Genomic DNA, 18,952 nt, shown 5'->3' on the forward strand with positions numbered 1-18,952 from the left:
TACTTAACAGTGGCTTCAGCTCTGCCTCCTATCCCTCCCCACCCCTCAGGTGGGTCTGCCAATCCCCTTTCCCTAGACAGCTTAACCTCTTTGAACTTCGATGTTTCCACCTATAAAACGGGAAACAGAAATAGCCACCACCAGGGCTGGTGCGAGGATTAAATGACATGACACAGGCTAATTCCTCAGTAATGGGTTATGAACCCTAACAACAATGAATAACGACAGAGGTGGATGCTGTCCTCCTCCTGGTGTGGGCGGCCCAATGGTGCAGCCTCAGCACAAGCCCTGGCACCCACCTGTTGGCCTCAAGTACCAGATACCGTTGCTGCCCCCTCACATCCAGCACAGATGCAGAGCTAATCCCAGAGGAAGATGTTCGTGGGGAAGAGGAAGTGACATTTTCTTGAGATGCTGAGCCATGTTGAGATGTGGGGCCTGTCCTGCTTGTTTGAATAGATTCTCTGCTTAGTATTCATTCCAGTGGCAGAAGCAGTCCCAGCCCCTCCCATGCGGCCCCCTGTTCCTCAAGTCTCTCATTCAGGGGAACCAGTGGTGGCTGAGAAGTGTGGGTGCAGACCCACCCTAACTGAGGTGTCTGCCTGGAGCCGTATCTGGGGTATATATATCACCAGACCCCTTCATGTCTATGGGCTGCTCTGGTGGTAGGGATCTTTCCTGAGCCTGAGGGGCCTGCAGAACCCTGAGTCCCTGCAGAAGCTCACTCCAAACATTGTTAGGGTGCCCCTGGTCCCCTCAAAGATAAGAAGAGCCACCCCAGGAGGGAAGAAAAATGGTGCTGAAGCCTAGCCCCTTAAAGCCATCCTGCTACCTTCCTTCTTTGCTATCCCATCCCAGGAGCTGCGTCCACAGCAGCAAAACCAGCCGCTTCCGCGGTGCTCTGCTGCTACTCAGAGGGGGTTCCCTGTTGAAAATCAGAGCTTGTCTCAAGAGGATTCTCTTAGATTACGACAGCAGCAATCATGCTCTCTAATTCCTGGTAACCTAGAACCTCTGAATTCCTGTCTGAAGGAAGAGAGAACCCCATGGGAGGGAACAGCAAGTATAAAGACCCAGAGCAGTGAAGCGGGGTGGCCATGGGGGAATGCCAAGTGCTCTGGGTGGGCCAGAAGTAATGCTGGGGGAACAGAGGATGTGTGGTGTTTGTGGGGGTCTGCAGGAGCCAGCTTTGTACAGAATACACCTTGCTTCATTTTCACCTTGGCTGCGAGAGGGAGGGTTCACTGTTACTATAGAATCCCCGTTGTTTTTATAGACTGGGGCTCCAAGAGGAAGGAGAAGGGACTTGCTCAAAGTCACATAGCTGGTAGGGCCTGGGCCACCACAGCCTGCTCCCACCCCTGTCAAATCCTGGTGGCTAGGCTCTTCCCAGTGGGGATACCAGAGGAAGCGTAACCTTGGAGCTCAATTTGGGGCTTGTGTTTGGTTTGGGGGTCCGATGCCTTTAGATCCTGGTCCTCAGTAGGCCTGGTTTTGCCACTTGCTTACTGTGGTGTGATCCAGGTCATGGACTAGGGTTGCTCCATGCCTCGGTTTCCCCAGTTGTACAGGGGAGGCATCAAGCTCTGATTTTTTGCCTCCCAGAAACACAGTGCACCAGAGGAGAAGGGGTTGTTCATAGGTCCATTTGCTGAAGGGAAAATGAGGTTCAGAAAGGGAACGGGAGGGCCGCAGACCCAATTCTAAGGGTGTGGTCAGCCACTAGGCGAGGCTGCAGGGGTCAATGGCCAGCAAAGCCCAGCAGTTTGGTCCCCGGTTTTCTTTCACCTGCCCTCCAACCCCCTCTGCCATGGTTCACAACCCCACCCCAGCTGAATGTCTGTCCCAAGGCAAGGCCCCTTCTCCATACCCCTAATTATGGCTTGTTCACAAAAACTGGACCGTGACCACACAAAGAAACAGGGATGAAAGTGCTGGTTGTCATGACGACCAGGCGGTTGCTGGGACCCAGAGGAGGGGCTTGGCTGTGTGCCTGAGCCCAGGCATCTGGACGACCTCTGAGCATGAGCCAGGGTGGCCCAGGGGTTCACAGGGATCCCCCTCCTGCTCTGGGGCCACCAGAGCTGAATGTACAATGAAAACCTTACCCCCTCCATGGCAGCACCTGCTCCCTGGGCCTCCCCTGGTGGCCCCATTATCCTGCACCTGCTGCCTCCCCCCCCACCATACAAGCTCTGCTGCCCGGGCACCCTCCCCAAGGCACTCCCTGCCCATCCCCAGGCCCAGCTGCCTGCTCGGAGGACCAGCCAAGAGGGACTGTGGGACCAGAAGCAGTGGCTGGGAGGCTCCCGGCAAGAAGAGAGGGTCCAGCTGCCAAGCCAGCTCTGCCTGGCTAGCAGTGTGTGGGTCTTTGACAAGGCCACTACTTCAGGGCCTCAGTCTCCTGACCTGTAAAATGGGAGCAGCCATTCCTACCCTCAAGGCCTCCAAGAGTAAGTTTCCCTTTGCTTGGAAGAAGATTTGAGGCTGGGATGTCCCCAGAGGAGGGCATCTTGGTTGTGAAGAGAAGAGGCAAGGGGCTGTCTTAGGTCACACCCTCAGGGCCACTTCTGTTAGACCATTTAGAGGCCTGATCCCCTCCTGTACACTTAAGAGTCACTGCTTAGAGGTAGAGATAACGTTTCCCAGAGACCCTTCTGGGTACAAGGGAACTATACAGGGGACACATCAGTGCCAGATTCTTGAATGGCCTGTCAGGAATATTAGGGAATGAGGAGGAAACTGGGGCAGGGATCACTCCCCCACACATAGGGAAAGAGAATGCTGTGAGAGTGGCCTGGGGGGTGGGCCGTTGGGTCTCTGGTGATCTGACAGTCTGGTTGAGGTACACAAACTGAGATTCTAGGAACCATCAGTGTCTGGCTCTCTGATATCCCCCAACCACCACCACCACCAGATGGAGAAGGGAGACAAGGGGGCAGGAGTAGGGGGAGGCCCTGGCAGATGCCCCCCTCTCCTGGAGCGAGAAGAGGATTCCCATGGCAACTGGTCTTTTGTCTTGTGGCCCATATTCTAGCTGCTCTCTAAACCCTGCAGGACAGCCCCTGGTTCCCATACTACTCTGCTGTGACCTTGGTGAGGTCCCACCCTTCTTGCCACCTCAGTTTGCCAACCTGGATTGTGGGAGCAGATTGCCAAGGAGCCTGGAAGCTCCGGCTGCCGCCCCATCTATTTGAATACCCCCAGGCCATCATTGGCAGGCCATTGGCTGCCCCACCACTGATAATGAGGAATTCCCTTTCCTGAAAAAACAATCCATTCTGACCTACCTGGAGGCTCTTTCACACTCCATCACAGAGGGCAAAGCTTTTGCCAGGAATGGAGGCATTTGGGGGCAGGGTAAGAGTTCTGGTATCCTTGGGCCACTCAGCACAGCACTGGGCAAGGTTTGTATTCACCACTGTGCAGATGGAAAGACTGAGGCCTCGCAAGGGAAGAGTCTTGCCCAGTGAGTCGGCGGCAGGACCCATGCCTGCCCTGTTCACAAACCTTTCTAGAGGTGGGCATAAAGTCAGAATGGCACTTTGGTCCCCAGACTCAGTAAGTTCAGGCTCTCTGGAGAGCTGGGGTGCAGATACTTTGCAGATCGAAGGACTGTGATGACAAGGCTCCCCATTCTGCCAAGAGATCCCTCAGCCGATGCTCACCAAGCTCCTTGGGGCATTTAGAGCTTAATTATGATGAACAGTTCTCTGTGCAGCTCCTTGGGGCCACATGGAAATGTGGAAGACATCACTGTCTGGTGGCCTGTCACCTGGAACTTTGGCCCAGGCAGGTAGGGGCTGGTGCAGATCCCCTTCTGGCAGCTGCTTCTGGAGAGCAGAGCCTCAGCATCCTGGACCCTGTCCCCTGGCATGGTCTGGAATTGCAGATCAGAGGGAGGTACGCTGGGGCAGAGGGAATTAAGGTGGGGTCATCTTCAGGATGGTGGCCGCCATGTGGGTTACTCTGTCTCCTAGTCATTTCCTAAAGGTCTCTCTAGGAATGATGGACTCGCAGGGCTGCTGGGAAAAGCAGCTCCCCCTGGTCCTGCGGCTCAAGCCCACCCTCCAGTTGGGGGACACAGTAGTTGCCTACCAGTTGTACTGACCATGGTCCTCTTGGACCCCTGAGGAGAGTGTGTGTGTGTTCTGCCAGCTGAGGCAATCAGGGAGGACTTCCTGAGGAGGTATAGTGAGATATGACGGAAAGTTGTAGAAAAGCCCAAAGAGGGAGGAGATTACAGCTGGGAAGCTCCACATGAGTAGGGGTGGGAATGGGCTTGGGGGGCGGGACTGGGGGCTGGGATGAGGCTTGAGTATTCATGGGCCAGTGATCCTCCATCCTTCAGCTCCTCCAGGAATTCCTTTCCACTCCTCCTTGTGATCTGGGCTTTCATGGCCTTGTCTGTCAGGCTGCCCATGTGAATCAAAGGAGAATTTGTCTCCATTTTTATTCATCAAAGAAAATTCTGGTCAGAGCTGCTGAGGCCAGCTGGCCAATGGCAGAGGAGGCAGGGTCAGGGGAGGCCTGGGGAGAGGGTAAATCTCGGATCTCTCCCAGTCCCCCATGCCTGACTTAGTTTCTCTTGGCAGCAGCTCAGAGGCCCTGGTTTAGCCAGCCAAAGGGAGATCCTGGGGGCCCAAGAGGCCAGCTGGGGGCAGGTGGGGAGTGGGTAGCTCCAGCCACATGTCTAGAGCGACATGCCTGTCGCTCTCTGTTTTGCTCTCTGTTCCAGCTGACCGGCTACATGAAGGGTCTGTTCTGCCACCATTCACACGGGGTTTTCATCTCTGCAGTCAGTGGAGCAGTGCTCCTGACCCAGCGCTGCCAGCAAGATGTCACAGGAAGGGAGAGCACAGATCTGCCATGCCCTCACACCCTTCGCCTGAAAGGCATAGGGCTGAGCCAGGGCACCCTAATCAGCCTGTCTTCCCAAGTCCTGAGCATCCAGGCCACCAGAGATGGGCAGAGAACTGTCCCCTCCCCCCACAAACTCTGGCAGAAACCCGGTCTCCTCTTATTTCAACAAGAGCAAATCTGACCTCCTTTCTAGCCCATATGGGCCAAAACACTGCCCTCCCACCAAAGGAGGGGCAGGAGCCCAGGGTGGGCTCATGGCTTAGCCTCTTGTTCCTCTCCCAGGGAACAGGTAGATATGATGGCCTCCAGGACAGGGCAGGGGCATCAAAGCCAGATCCAATGCCTTGGAGAAGATGGGGGCATTAGAAGGTGGGTATCTGAGACCCAGGAGAGTATGGACTGACCCACAGTCTCCTGCCAGGGAGGGAGGGAAACAGTCACATCTACTGCCCACACCTACAGAAAGGTAAGGTGGAGCTGCCAGAGCTACTAGGAAAAGCAACGTTCCCCCACCCCACCCCACCCATCTCCACTGCTCAAGCTTACCCTCCAGTTGAGGGACACAGCAGTCACCATTGCATAGTAGAGGGTAAGTGACTCTGTGAGCTGGACCACCTGAGAGTGGACCCTCTCTACAGTGACCTGTCCGTCTATCCAGCAGCTATTGCACCTGTGATGTCACCAGTCCACTGTGTTGCTTGGCAACTTTTCAGGATTAGTGCTCTGCCCCTGTCATCCCTGACGTCCCACCATGGGCTGATGTTGCCCTGGCAACCAGATGGGTTCTGCAGCCTTTTGGACAGCTGTACCTAGTGTGGGAAGTGCCAGGCAAAAACAGGGTGGCAGGTCCCTCTCCACAGGCCGAGTGGGGTATACATCCTATTCCCAGATCCACAGAGGAGCCAGGCTGCCCAAAACAGGGCTTTGGGGGGTCTCTGTCCCCTTGAAGAGCTTTGGCCACCCTTGCCTCCAATCCCCCTCATACTCCTTCCTCTTTTCCGCAATGATCACTGACTACCTACTGCATGAATGCCAACAAGAAAAGCAAATAAAACCATGGCTGGGGCTCAGGAAAGGTTTCATCAGCACTGGGTCTTGAAGGATGAATAGGAGTTGGCCAGGAGTAGGAATTGGTGGAGAGAGATGTTCTGGACAGAGGACGCAGAAGCCTGTGCAAAAGCCAAATGTCACTCTCTAGTCACAGCTTCTACCCTGTCTCTGGGTTCCTCGTGGCCTGGACTCTCTGGCTCTCAGAGACATTTTATGGTAGGGATGGGGTCCAGTTCAAATCTGGACACTTAGTGCCCAGCAGAGGCCTGGTACCAACGTCAAATAAAATCAGACATTTATGTAATGAGCATGAGGTCCTATTATCTCTTTCAATACTAACCTGTCTTACCAAACCTCAGTTTCCCCTCCTATGAAATGGGGCCAATTCTGAAAAGGCTCTGGGCAGGTGTTCTCATGTTGGGGTGGGGGATAATTTTTAAATTTTCTTTTGGTTTGTAACCCACCTATTTACAGAAAAATTGAAAGACTGGTAGAGTGGACATCTATAAACCTTCAGATTCCCCAATTGTTTGCATTGGAGTACTTTTGCTTTATCTCCTATCTATACATCAATTGTGCTGCACCATTTGAAAGGAAGTCGCAGCAGCAGACATCCTGACATTTGTCCTGAAATTGTTTGGTCCACATCAGCTAAGACAAGGACAAGAAAATTAAACATAATTCAATATCTAGGGCAGGCAGGAGAATCAAAGCCTGTACGCATGCCAGGTCATTGGAGCAATGGGCGCCTGAGACCAGGTAGGGGATGGAGGTGCACCCATTGCCCACCCTGATAGGGGGGAGTGGCTGTTAAGCTGATGCTCGGAAAACCAGAAGCGACACTTTCAGCAGTCACCTGACCATGGATCTCGCAGCTGTGGCTTAAAATACCAACTTCCAATTCGTAGATTTCTCCAATTATTCTCCCCAATTTACTTAGCTTAAAAAAAAAGACACACAAAAAAAAACCCAGGAGTCAAAGTTCTCGCACTGCATTTGACTGCTTTGTCTCTTACTCTACAAGAGCCTGGGAGGGGAGATGGATAATGGAGCCTGGATTTGAGAGCCTAGAGGGCTGACACTTTCCCGCAACCCCCAGGTGGCCCAGGCCGGGGAGGGGAAAGCAGCGAGTCCGAGGCGGGAGGAACCAAATTCCAGAGTTTGTGAGGGAGGCCGGTGCAGATGTTGGGTAGGTTCCGACGGAAGCTCCGGCCCCACGGTGCCGGATGGTCCCACCCCTTAGCAACGGCCGAGCCTCCTTCCCTGGAGACGGGACGCCAGACCCAACGCTGCGCGGTGGAGCGGGTAGGTCGGCGGGGCGGAGGCACCGCGGGGCGAGCACGGGCAGGGGCCCTCGATAAGTTAGCAGAGGGCGAGTGTACAGGAAGGCGGATACCCTCTCGGCCCAGGGTCCACATCCCTGTCCACGAGTCTGCGCGCAGTTCCCGGAGCCTTGGCCAGTGGGAAAGGAGTGGTGCGTATTTTTAAACAACCACGCAACTAAGTCCTGTATTTCCCAGACAGGTGTTTCGCCCCCCCCCCCCCTCCACCGTGAAAGACCCAGGCAGGGAAGGAGCCGAGATTCTGGGCCTCATGAGCCACCCAGTTCCTCTCCTGATCCCCACCATGTCTAATTCCTTAGTCCTCAGTGTCCCCATCTATAAGTTGGCAGAGTACTGCTGCCAATGAGTTGTTACAGAGATCAACTTGCCTCCCTTTACTCACCTCATTCATTCATTCATTCATTCACACAATTATTAGGCAAACACTTTCTAGGCACCTGAGTGTGTGTGAAACGTGTGTCAGTCCCGTGCGAGGTGCCAAGGTTCTAGAGATCAATGTTACTTGAAAATTCCTGAATTTGCAGCCCTCATGTCCAGCTAGGGGAGATGTTAACTGGAGGGAAGAACCTGACATGTGGGAACATAGAGAGGTGTCACATCAGGTGAGCGCTCCAAAAAGATGGCGAGAACCCCAAGCTTGTGGGGATTATTAGCACCCACAGTGTTGTTTGCCAGGTAGCGACACAAAGACAGAGACTTCCAAAATCCCTTAAGCCACAGATCAATTTGTCAAATGAGATCTCACACAGAACCCTGGTATGTGAGACAAATAAAGGTGTATTGTCCTTGTTGAATTGGGTGGGTGGCTTGGAAGCCTTCCTGCTTAGCCCCTCCGTGCTCCCCACAGGTACTCACTTTGCAGAACCTCAGGGTTCCTTGGGACATAGTTTGAGAACCACTGTTGTGGTACTAGGGACATGGACCTTTGGCTCAGCCAGAGGTCAGTTTCCACTCTGATTGTGCCATTTCTTTGCTGTGGTTCCTTCGCAAGTTTCTTGATTTCTTTAGACTTTAGTTTCCTTGTTTGTGCATTGGTGATAGTAGTAGTACCTGCTGTGCATTTCAAATACCCTAGTTCATCTGTATCCGTCCAACTCAGTGCCTGGTGGGTGGGTGGGTCTCATGGAGTTAAATGTCAGTGAGCCCAACCTGAAGCTTTGTCTAGCTCAAGCCAATGGGGCTCCAGGTGATCTGACTGGGGAGAAAGAATACTTGGGTTCAAATTCCAACTGTGCCTCTTGCTGGCTGTGTGACCTTGCACAGGTCACTTAATCTCTCTGAGACTTGTTTTCCCCACCTCTGAGAAATGAGGATAGTCTCAGTTCCCACCTCAGCGGTTTAAACAAGATGATGTGTGAACTACATCTAAGCCCCTTAATAATATCCACTATTCCCAACACTGGGCCACCCCTGGCATCTTACCTGCCAGTTCCCTTACCTGCCGCACGAATAAGGGAGAATACTCATGCAGAGGCTGCCATCTCCCGTGGGGCTGTGACAGGAAGCAGAGGTCTTTCTGTCTGTCTGTCTGTCACAGGTCCTTGCACGCTGGCAGTGTACAAATGCCCAGAGCTGGGGTGGGACTGGAAGGGAGCTGTGGATCCTTGTGAAGGGCTGAGGGACAGACAGGAAACAGGACTCTGAGTTAGCAGCTCACTCTCACGCTTTCCTTCTGGGGACATGCCTGGCTGCATGCCCCCACTGCCACCCTGCTCAGAGGGAAATGGCTCACAGGTGCAGTGGATTCCCCTATCACAGACTCCTTTTGCCCCCAGCGACACTGCGGTTTCCTGGACATTTCTGCTCTTGTTATCTCCATCAATCCTTATAACATAATAGTGAAGCAGCTGAGCATATTCAAGCCCATTTGAGAGCTGGAGAAACCAGGTCATGGAATGCTCTCCTGTTCTCCAAGGCCTGTTCTGTTTGTCGATTTTGTTCGAAGATAGGGCAGACAGACATCCATAGGTTTGCTGCCGTGATGGGGCTGATTCCCCAGTGGGTCCTCTCTCCTTCAGGCTGCTCTGAGAACGGCTGGTGACTGTCAGACAAGTGGAGCAAGCTTAGCATTGTTTCCAGCACCTGTCCTGGGGAGGCAGCTGGCCACCAGAGAGTGAATTCAGGGAGCAGAGTTCTGGTGGGACCCGCCTGACTGGCTAGAAGCCAGTCAGACTTTAGGCTCCAAGTTAGGGCCTCCTGCCAGCGGGTCCTATCCCCTTCACAGTCCCTCAAGCGATCTTGCCAACTTACCACCCCTTTCTTAGAAATGGACTCAGCAGCTGCAGGCTGCTTCAGCATTGCTGGGGAGCTTGCTCTAGGCAGCCCCGTTGCCCGCCCACCTTTCAGGTCAGCCCAGGGAAGATTCCTCTGCCATGACCCTACACAAGGTCTACACCGGCTAGTCCCACTGGCAGCTAAAATGGAAATGACGGAGCACGGAACACCCAGCCAAAAGAGCAGCCTGTATTGCAAGCTCCTGGCTGCCTCATCCCAGCGTTCAGGGGATGGGTAATTGGAGGGACAGAAGGAGGTGTGTTATTTGGGCCAGTCCCCTATTTCCTTTTGTTAAGATGCCCCCTTTTTAACTGAAATTTTTATTGAGATAATTGTTGATTTACTCCATTTTTATTTTTGTATCAGCATTACATGAAAACCTCTTCTTCCCCCATACTTTTGTCTAGTTTCTTATAATGCTCCCCCGACCAAGGAGTTGCCCTGGTGATGCATTTTGAGGTAGCCAAAAGCAACAGTGGCTTGGCAGGGTCTTGCTCTCCCCACAATGAAAACTCTGTACACCTTTGACCTTGGGATGGTGGATGAGCACGCAAACCAGTGGCACATCTGCTGCTCCCTTTGGGGAGAGAGGAGGCTGTATGCTTCCTAACGTGGGCCGACCCCAAGCACAGTTGCTGGACCCAGGATCTGTGAGCCAGTGGAGGGTCCGGATCCCCCGTGGAGGCCATTTAGTCCTCTGGCTCCTGGGGTGCGGCTGGGGGGTTTTGGGTGGGGGGAGGCAGGACATGGCCCAGTGCCCCACGTGGGGAGAGGAAGAGCATCCCGCAGGGCTGGGCTTGGGACTCCAGGTCTGCCTCTGGGTGAAAGTCATTTTGGGGAAAACCAACAGGGCCCTTTATTGAGTGAGTGAGCTCTGGGCTGCCCGCTTTGTCTCCCCTTGTGAGAAGCCAGGTCTTGCTCTCTAATATGGGGGAGAAAGGGTGGGAAAGTGCAGAAGGATGCACTAGGGTGGGGCATTTGCAGAGCTTCCCAGACTCCCTTCACTCAGCCCTAACTCTGGGGACTCATTTCTCACATGCAGCATGCAGGGAAGGCCTCCTGTCTCCTGTGTCTGTCCACATTAAGGGGATACCACTACCCACCCCCTCTCCCTCTTCCATTATCCATGCATAGGTGAGGTGGCTGCACTTGTTGCGGGTGGCAGATAAGGCATCTGTATCATGGTGCCCCTAGGGACTAAGCAGAGGCTGGCAAGGGCCCAATAATGCTGATATCTTCTCCTAGGAGTTCTGGCTGGGGTATCGCTCTGTAAAGCAGCATGGAACAGCCTAACAGAGAAGACTGCAGCCCAGGAAGGGCCCCTCAGGGCCCAGAGTGCAGTGGCACTCCTGAGGGAGAAGAGGATAGTCTGAGGAGGACTCACGCAGGCCTAGAGCATAACCTGAGGAGGATTCTTCTGAGATCAGATTCTGGGTCGGAGAAGCCTCCTGCACACCCTGACCCCAAGCCCCCAGCTTTTCCCCTGCCCCCGCCCCCAACACCCATGCCTTCAGACTTAGGGCAGCCCCAGAAGTTGCCCCTGACAAGCAATGATAAGAAGTACCCCCTGATGAAGCAGCGTGGGTTTTACTCTGACATTCTCAGCCCTGGAACTTTGGATCAACTTGGGGTGAGTGTGGCAGCCATCCCCTACAAAGCCTGAGCCCTCCTTATAGGTTCCATTTACTCATCCTTCCTTTCATCCGTCCATCCATCCATCCATCCATCCATCCATCCATATTTCCATCAATCCATTAGTTCACTAATCCATCTATCTGTGCATCTGTCTATCAGTTTGTCCATCCGTCCATCCTTCCATCCACCTACTCATCCACCCTGTCTTCCATCCTTTTGACCATCCATCCGTCTATCCTTCTATCTGTTCATTCATTCAGCAATTCATTATTGAGCACCTGCTGTGTGACAGGCCCTGGACTGAGCACTAGAGACAGTGAAGATGAAATATCCATGTCTCTATTGTCATGGGGCAATGGCTTTGGTTGGGGAATTCTCCCATCCTCAGCTCTGGTTTGGGAGGGGTCCTTGGATGAGTTGGCGTATTGCTGAGCCCTAAGAGATGGTAAGATGGGGATTGGGGGGAGTGTCCCAGGCAGGGGAAACAGAAGATACAAAGGCTTGGGGTTCCTGACAGAATCCATGGCACATGTGGAGGAGGAGGTTATACTGTGAGGGGAAAGAGGGAGGATTGGGACAGGGGGAGGATGGAGAGGGGATAACTAGGGATATAGGAATGAGACAAACTTCAGAAGGTTTTAGGCAGTGGAAAGGCCACAGGTGATAGGACAAGGACCCACTGATGACCCACTATGCCCGGAGTGCCAGAGTGGCCTTTGGGAGGGGAGGTCCGCACAGACCCCTGCTGGCTTTGCAGTACCTCTGTCTTGTGGCTCAGCATCTGAACACACCCCAGAAGTATTCTCAGAGTGAGGAGTGCAGGACCAGAACAGGTTAGGGCCAGGAGTGTCCCAGGGGGCCACAACTTGTGGCCTACCATAGCCTCTGAATGAGGAACTATGCAAACTCACTGGTTCTGCCCCACCCGCATGTCCCTGGGGTTCTCCCTGGTGGGTTTGGGGGAGACACCTGGCCTTAGGGTCCCTCCCAGTTCCTGCCTGTCCCGGGATATTTACGCCCCCCTCAGGCTCTGGGGTTTGATTTTAGGAAGTATGCCGTGGCCCCTGCATGAAGCAGAACCTCCTGCGGCAGGCCGACCTTGACAAGTTCACCCCAAAAGGTGAGTGCCCAGGAGGGTTGGGTGGGCAGGTGCTTTTAGAAGCAGGGCTTCTAGCCTCAGGGAAACTGTCTCTTCCTGGCCGAAGGTCTCAGTTTCCTCAACTGTAAAATGGGGATCACAATAGATACATTGCTTTGCAAGGGCCCAGCCCATGACGAGTGCTCAGTGAACCACAACTGCTTTATCATTTCTCTTAGCAGAGCTGGGACAAGGCCCCATGGTGGGCCAGGGCTGCTGAGGGCCCGCGCTCCAATTCCCTCCACCTAGTTGAGGATGGTAGGGGTGTATTTTCTGCCCCCCCCCTGGAATGGGGCTTGGAGGAGGCCAGGACTATGTCTGAGCCGTTCCCTGCTAGGGCCCCAGCACCGGGAACAGGGCCTGGCTTGTACGGACTGGGACAGGTCTGTAGGGAGTGGGGCGGTCACTAGTGGCAGAGGGAAGAATAGGAGAAGTGGCTCCAGCAGAAGCAGTGAGCAGGATGGCACCCTGAGTGGCAGTGAGGAATTAGGTGGGGCCCTGCTCCCTGGCTGGCAGACAGTACTCCCTCTCTATCAAGCACCGATGCCCCTTGATCCCAGATGTCTGCCCCTCCTCTCCAACTCCAGGAGCAGCCTGGCTCTTTGCTGGCCTTCCCCAGATTAGTCCTCTCGGGGACCACTGGCATCATGGGGTTTGTGAAACCCCAAAAGTGGCACAGGAAACATTACATGCATGTTCATTTGTGCTGTGATTTGAGGATCCATCCAGACAATTGTGTTTGACAGTCTCACAAGTATGTGATTCTGAGAGTAGAATGGTGTCATGGACCCACTGGCTCAAGAGCAGGTGACTAGAGGTCTGAAAACTGCCTTCTTGGCCCGGCCTTTTTGGTGTTGTGAGTTTCCCCAAGCACCTGGCAGCTTTGGTGAGAGCATGAACTTCAGCTGAAGGCGGGTGGCCTCTGCTGAGCCTCTGGAGGCTTCTCTGGGGCCCCGAAGTCTACCCCCAAGGTGGGCCCTCCTGCAGTGTGATACCTCTGACCCCAGAGAAGTGGTGAGGCACAAAGGGGTCACCAGGGCCTCACAGGAGAGTGGAGGGGGGGGCTATCACTGAGCTGTCCTATGCCCATCCAACCCCTGGGGACGCTGGTTCATCTCCTGAACCACATTCTCACACCTCGTTTCCCACCACTATGGTCTCAGTTTTCCTGGGACTTTCCTTTCCACGTAACAGCCTGAGTCCTGGGCAACCCATCACTCCTGGGCAAACAGAAATGGTCCTGCTGTCGATGGGTGTGTGTCCACTAGCTCCCCTCCCTGAAGACCTGGAATGAAAGCCTCTGTCTGCCTGGGTGTCTAAGTAGGGGTGGCCACTTTGTGACTTGAAGGTCCCCCAGGGCCCAGGTGGTAGGGCCCCTGATCTTACAGATCCAGGATGCCTTGAGTCTGCAAATGGTCCCAGGGAGTGAATGGCATTCAGACTCTGATATGCTGGAGGGGCCTCTGGGGTAGGGGTGGCAGGAGCCAGTCCTACATGTGCAGAGAGTTACCACTTTGCCTTCCTAGCCAGTTGTCATCCTGGCCGATAGTGTGATTTAGCATCTGGGCTGAGCAGTGGCCACTGCTGGGGTCATGGGTGGCGTGGAGGAGAAAGATGGAGCATGCTGGCTCTGGGCAGGCAGAGCAGGACAAAACAGTCCCCAGTCCCTCCAGGCTTGCACTCCCTTGGGTGCCTGGTACCACATCTAGCTTCTCCCCACCACTGCCTGGTACCTGCCTGGTGCTCTGTCTTGAGGGGGGTGGGATGGGACCCTGTCCTGAGCCTCTGCAGCTCCTGCCCTTCCTTCCCTGCAGTCAGAAGCTTTGAGGTTCCTGAGGACTTTGAGGAACGCCTGGAGCAGCAGCGCATTGGGCCCACCACCCAGTCGCTCGCCCAGGCTGACTTCCCACTGCAGGCCTATGAGCCCAAGGTGCAGGTGCCCTTCCTGGTGCTGCCAGGCCAGTGTCCCCGCAAGATTGAGATTGAGAGGTACGAAACAGTGGGCTGTGGGAGAGCCGGTCCTCCAGGAGGTGGCAGTGCCCAACTAAGGGGTGAGGGACAGCAGGCAACGAATGACCACCCCCACGGCAGAGGTTACGAAACTGGGTCTGTGTGCAAGTGTTCAAATCAAACCCTCTAGCCCTTTGGTGTCTTACTAGGAACAAATTGCTTTCTTGCCATGGAGTCCGGGAGGGTGACTTGTGGGTAATGTAGTAGAACTGCCCCGCAGGACAGAAGGGCAGTTGGAGCCCAGGACACCTGTTCCAACTATGCTGCCTCCTGATGAGAGGGGCAGAGGGTCCTGGAGGGCTCCCTGGGCCACACCCCTGCCCCACAACCCTGGGGCCCTTTTGCTGACACCCATGAAGCCACCTCACACCAGCCGTCATGACCTTCCCCTCACCCTCCTTTGCCAGGAGGAAGCGGCTGTACCTAAGCCTGGACATCGAGCAGTTGCTGGCCACCGAGGGTATTGACTCCAACAAGCTCATGCCCAGGCACCCAGACCCCAACCACCCCCAGACCATCGAGCAGGGCCACGACCCACTCTTCCCCATCTATCTCCCATTGAAGGTGAGCCCAACTTCCATGGAGGGGGCCTGTGGTTGGGGGTGGGGGTGCAGGACCTCAGCTGAGGGGTCAGACCGGAAGGGGGACCCCACGGAAATCACAGGGCAACTGCATAACTGGAGCCCCCAGGGGTCTTAAGTATTCTAGGCTGGGAGAGGCGAGGTCCCAGGATGCTTGGGACGCTGATTCTCTGCTTCTTCCCTGGGAGCCTGGGCAGCCTGTGTGCCTGCTCCTGCCCTACCCCACCCACAGGTACCAAGAAGCAGCCCAGGTGGACTGTGGAGTGTGTACAGGCCTCCCTGATCAACTCTGGGCTCACCAAAATGGGGAGACAAGGAGTGGAGGAGGGCATCACTGCAGCCCCTTCGGGGCCTCACTGGGGACCCTGGGTCCAGGGAGGCGAAAGAGGGAGGGTAGTCTGCCTTGCCTTTCACCCCCCACCCTCCCTCTCCATGGCTATCTCTTGCCTGGTGGTCCCTGTGCGGAGGCAGAGCTGAATCCATGTGCACATTGCCCTACTAAGGGGGGCCTCTCGACAACCCTAAATCGCCATCGTTTCCAAGTCTGGGTGGGGTGCTCAGGAAAATCCAAGGGCCACCTCTGCCCTCAGGTCTGAGCTGGATGATTCTGGGCAGTGGGAGAAAGAGCTCATATCCCTCTCCAGGTACCCCTCTTCCTAAACCTCACAGTGGCTGGGCTGGACAGGGATTCAGGGTTTCACAGAGCCAGACCCCAGGGGCCCCTGTGAGCAGCAGAGGAGGGGCTCGGCTCTCTGGTGCCCAGTCTGCACCTCCTGTCTCAGGGGAGGAGGCTCCATAGGCAGCCCCATCCTCTGGCATGCCAGCCTCCTCCTGATGGCTGCTGTTTTCTTCCAGGTGTTTGATAATGAGGAGTTTGACTGCCGGACCCCCACCGAGTGGATCAACATGGGCTTGGAGCCCGGGTCTCAGGACAGGAGACCGGTCCCAGGGAAAGCCCTCCTGCCTACCGATGACTTTCTGGGACATGGTGAGCAGGGCCAGCCTGGGTGGGGGGCAAGATCCTGGTCTGCATCATCCCATCCCAGCAGCAGCAGCCCTGCTGTGGACTCCTGTGCGGCCCTAGGGCCTGGCAGCCCTGGGAGCTGAGGCCGCCCCACTGGGATACAGGCCAAAAGGCTGACCTCACAGAGACAGGAAATGCAGGAACCAGGGATGACATTGGTGGGAGGGCTGGGGAAGGGACAGCTGGATGGTGTCTAGTGTTTAAAAAAACCTTCTTTATTGGTAATAAAAAAAGACGTTTCTTGGAGATGTTCAAATGTGCACAAGGGATACAGTATGTTCAAGCCCTCCCATCGCACCGCCCAGAAATCCCCGTCGTTCCAGCTCTAGCTGTGGCCTCTTGACTTTCCTCTATGTGGACAACACACACACATTATCACACACAGCCACATGCTTGCAAACACGCACACACACCATCATATGTTCACAAGCATGCTCACTGTCACACACACCGTCCCTCACACTCATAAACACATACAGTCGCACTCACAGGCACATTTTTATCACGTAAACACACGCTCAGCCCTAGCGTCACCCTTTGCAACCACTGTTTCCTCCCTCCACACACATCCCTGCACTGATGCCAGGCTTCCTCCAGCTTGCCTGTGTCAACCTCTGCTTTGGCCCCAGATCTGCCCTGGGGGCCGTGGAGGCTCCCTCCAGTTTCCTGCTGACAGGAGCAGTGCCAGGGTGAGTTTCCACAGCTGCCCCCTGGCCTGCACGGCTGATCTCTCCTCAGGCATCCCAGGAAGGCCTGGGTCATGGCGTGGAGGGTGGAGGTGGCCATGCCCCTGTGCAGGGCTGAGGGCTGCCCTGCTCCTGCCCAGTGGCTGGACTAGTCACCGTGGAGCAAGGAGTGAGCCAGGTGGGCCAGCGCGCAGGTGGCAGGTAGGCTTGTGAGAGCCATGTTGGTTTTAAGGCTGCTCAGCCTCCAGGGGGCCCACAGGGAGTCCACTGAGCATGCGGTTAAGTTTATGTTTCGATTTAAAATCAGGTTAATGTGGGAATCAATTTCTCCGAACTAGACAAGAAGCCCAGAATGTTCCCTTTACTGTGGACTTAATTGCAAAAATAATTTAACTCAATTGTTCCCAGATCTGCAATTCCTGGTGATAAAACCAGAACGTTTGGAGCGGTATTAACCTTAACTGCACCAAGTACCAGCCTCCATGGAGTGCTTCTGTCTGTACCCCTTCACATAGGCCCTAGCCTTGGGTGGTAGTGCCAGGGGGAAGGGCCTGGCAGGGAGTGTTTCTGCCGGAGAACTCTCATTTTCTGCTGGGGGCTTCTTGTGATATCTTTTTCTCTAAGCTGAGCCGAGACAGCATCAGCATTTTCAAAAAGGAAACTTACTAGGAAGGGAAGGGAAAAGCCAAATATAACCAAAGCCGGTGAGGTATACCACAACGACCTCCTTTACTCATCTATCCAGTATCAACCCGTAGGGAGTGTTTCCTCGGAATTCCAGCCCTTCTTCCTTCCTCAGCCCCCTCTCTATTACCCGTGTTTGTTTTAAGCCATTGTGTATTGAGTCCTTTTCTGCCTGGCACCGTGCCATGTGCGTCGAACTTCCACAAAAGTTTATTGAGCACCTACTATGCGTACCAGTTGCCATTGTAGGTACAGGAATGCAGCTGTCATCAAGATGGGACAAAGTCACTCCTGCCCTTGGGGAGCTGACCAGGTGTTAGGAGGCCAACCAGAGCCCGGAGAAAATGCATATACAGTACGACTAGCTCTGGGAGGGACACGAGCAGGGTGACAAGTCAGAGAGGGCCTGGTGAAGGGCACTATTTTAGGCAGAGATGCTTCTCTGAGCAGGGAGAAGCTACTTGAGCAGGGAACAAACCAGCAATGAGGTGACCCGAATGAAGACTGTTCCAGGCAGAAGGCATAGCCAATACAAAGGCAGGAGCAAGCTCCAAAGTCATAAAAATAGCTAGACGTCCAGTGTGGCTGGAGAGAAATGAGTGTGGGGTGCAGTGGCAGGAGGTGAGCTAGAGAAGTAGGCGATGGCTTTCAGCCCAGGGCGTGTGGGAGGCCCACCCAGACCAAATAGGCCCTAAGGCACCCTTTGCGGCCATTGCAGAGCAGCAGTTTCTATCCTGCCCTTACCGGTCCTGATAATGAGGGCCCAGGGGCACAGGCAGCCGATGAGAAGGGCTTCACTCTGCCTTGGTCACTCTGAAGGGGTGTAGCTCAGACACGATGACCTTTACAACCAGATCCTCAATAGGCCTCTGTTTGTTTGGGGCTTTCCTGCCTCGTTTCTCAGCCCTGCTAGTCTGTGTCTCTGGTTCTGCCCTGATGGGGTCATACAGCGCACAGGGTAAGAGGCCTGGTCTTTCTGGCTCCTCCTGCTGCTTGGGGTTCCCCAGAGGCCAGCTTAGCTGGGAGGAAGCAGGGCCCCCACTCTGCTGGAGCCAGAGGGAGTCTTTCTGATGTGAGAGAGTCCAGACTCCTGAGACCCCTGAGACCCGTTCCCAGTACCTGCTGTCCACACTCAGAGGCCCCTACTCACCCTGTGGCAGGGAGCACTGGTGGGTTCCCCTCCTGTTTCAGAGGACCCCAAAAGTCGGGAGCTGAAGTATAAATGGTGCGGTGTCGGTGTCCTGGACTATGACGAGGAGAAGAAGCTGTACCTGGTACACAAGACAGACGAGAATGGCTTGGTGCGAGACGAGATGGGGAAGCCCATCCTGAATGGAGGGGTCACTGCTGAAGGTACAAGCTCTCCTCCCCTGACCCAGGCAGATCCCCAGCTCAGGCTGGGCCTGGCCTGTGACTGAGGCCAACCCCCACCCAGGGCACAGCTAGCTAAGATTGGAATTCTGCCTTCCTTTGTCCGTCCCGCGGCTGTCTGTCCCTGACCCGTGAGAACCAGAGGACCCATCACTCAGAGACCCCGGGAAGGGCAAATGGCCATTATGTGCTATGCCAGCTCTGAGCAGCTGACAGTGGCACTTTCAGCGTGATGTTGAGAAGGAGTGTGGGGCCCATCAATTCGTGATGTCTGTGCTGGGGTGGCATTGAGG

General features: G+C 54.9%; 1 protein-coding gene across 2 annotated transcripts in view; it reads left to right on the forward strand.

Moving 5' to 3' along the window:
- Positions 1-7,227: 7,227 nt before the first annotated feature.
- Positions 7,228-18,952, forward strand: part of DNAH1 (dynein axonemal heavy chain 1) — a 75,156-nt gene continuing 63,431 nt past the window's right edge. For both annotated transcript variants that reach the window (XM_074313060.1, XM_074313059.1), the window contains exons 1-7: positions 7,228-7,387; positions 10,776-11,160; positions 12,213-12,285; positions 14,118-14,292; positions 14,721-14,877; positions 15,750-15,882; positions 18,480-18,641. In XM_074313060.1, the coding sequence (XP_074169161.1) occupies positions 10,810-11,160; positions 12,213-12,285; positions 14,118-14,292; positions 14,721-14,877; positions 15,750-15,882; positions 18,480-18,641 (1,051 nt within the window). In that variant the 5' untranslated portion in view covers positions 7,228-7,387; positions 10,776-10,809. The remainder of the gene's footprint in view (positions 7,388-10,775; positions 11,161-12,212; positions 12,286-14,117; positions 14,293-14,720; positions 14,878-15,749; positions 15,883-18,479; positions 18,642-18,952) is intronic.

Source organism: Rhinolophus sinicus, linkage group LG10 (genome assembly GCF_036562045.2).
Source record: "Rhinolophus sinicus isolate RSC01 linkage group LG10, ASM3656204v1, whole genome shotgun sequence".
NCBI classification, from domain to species: Eukaryota; Metazoa; Chordata; class Mammalia; order Chiroptera; family Rhinolophidae; genus Rhinolophus; species Rhinolophus sinicus.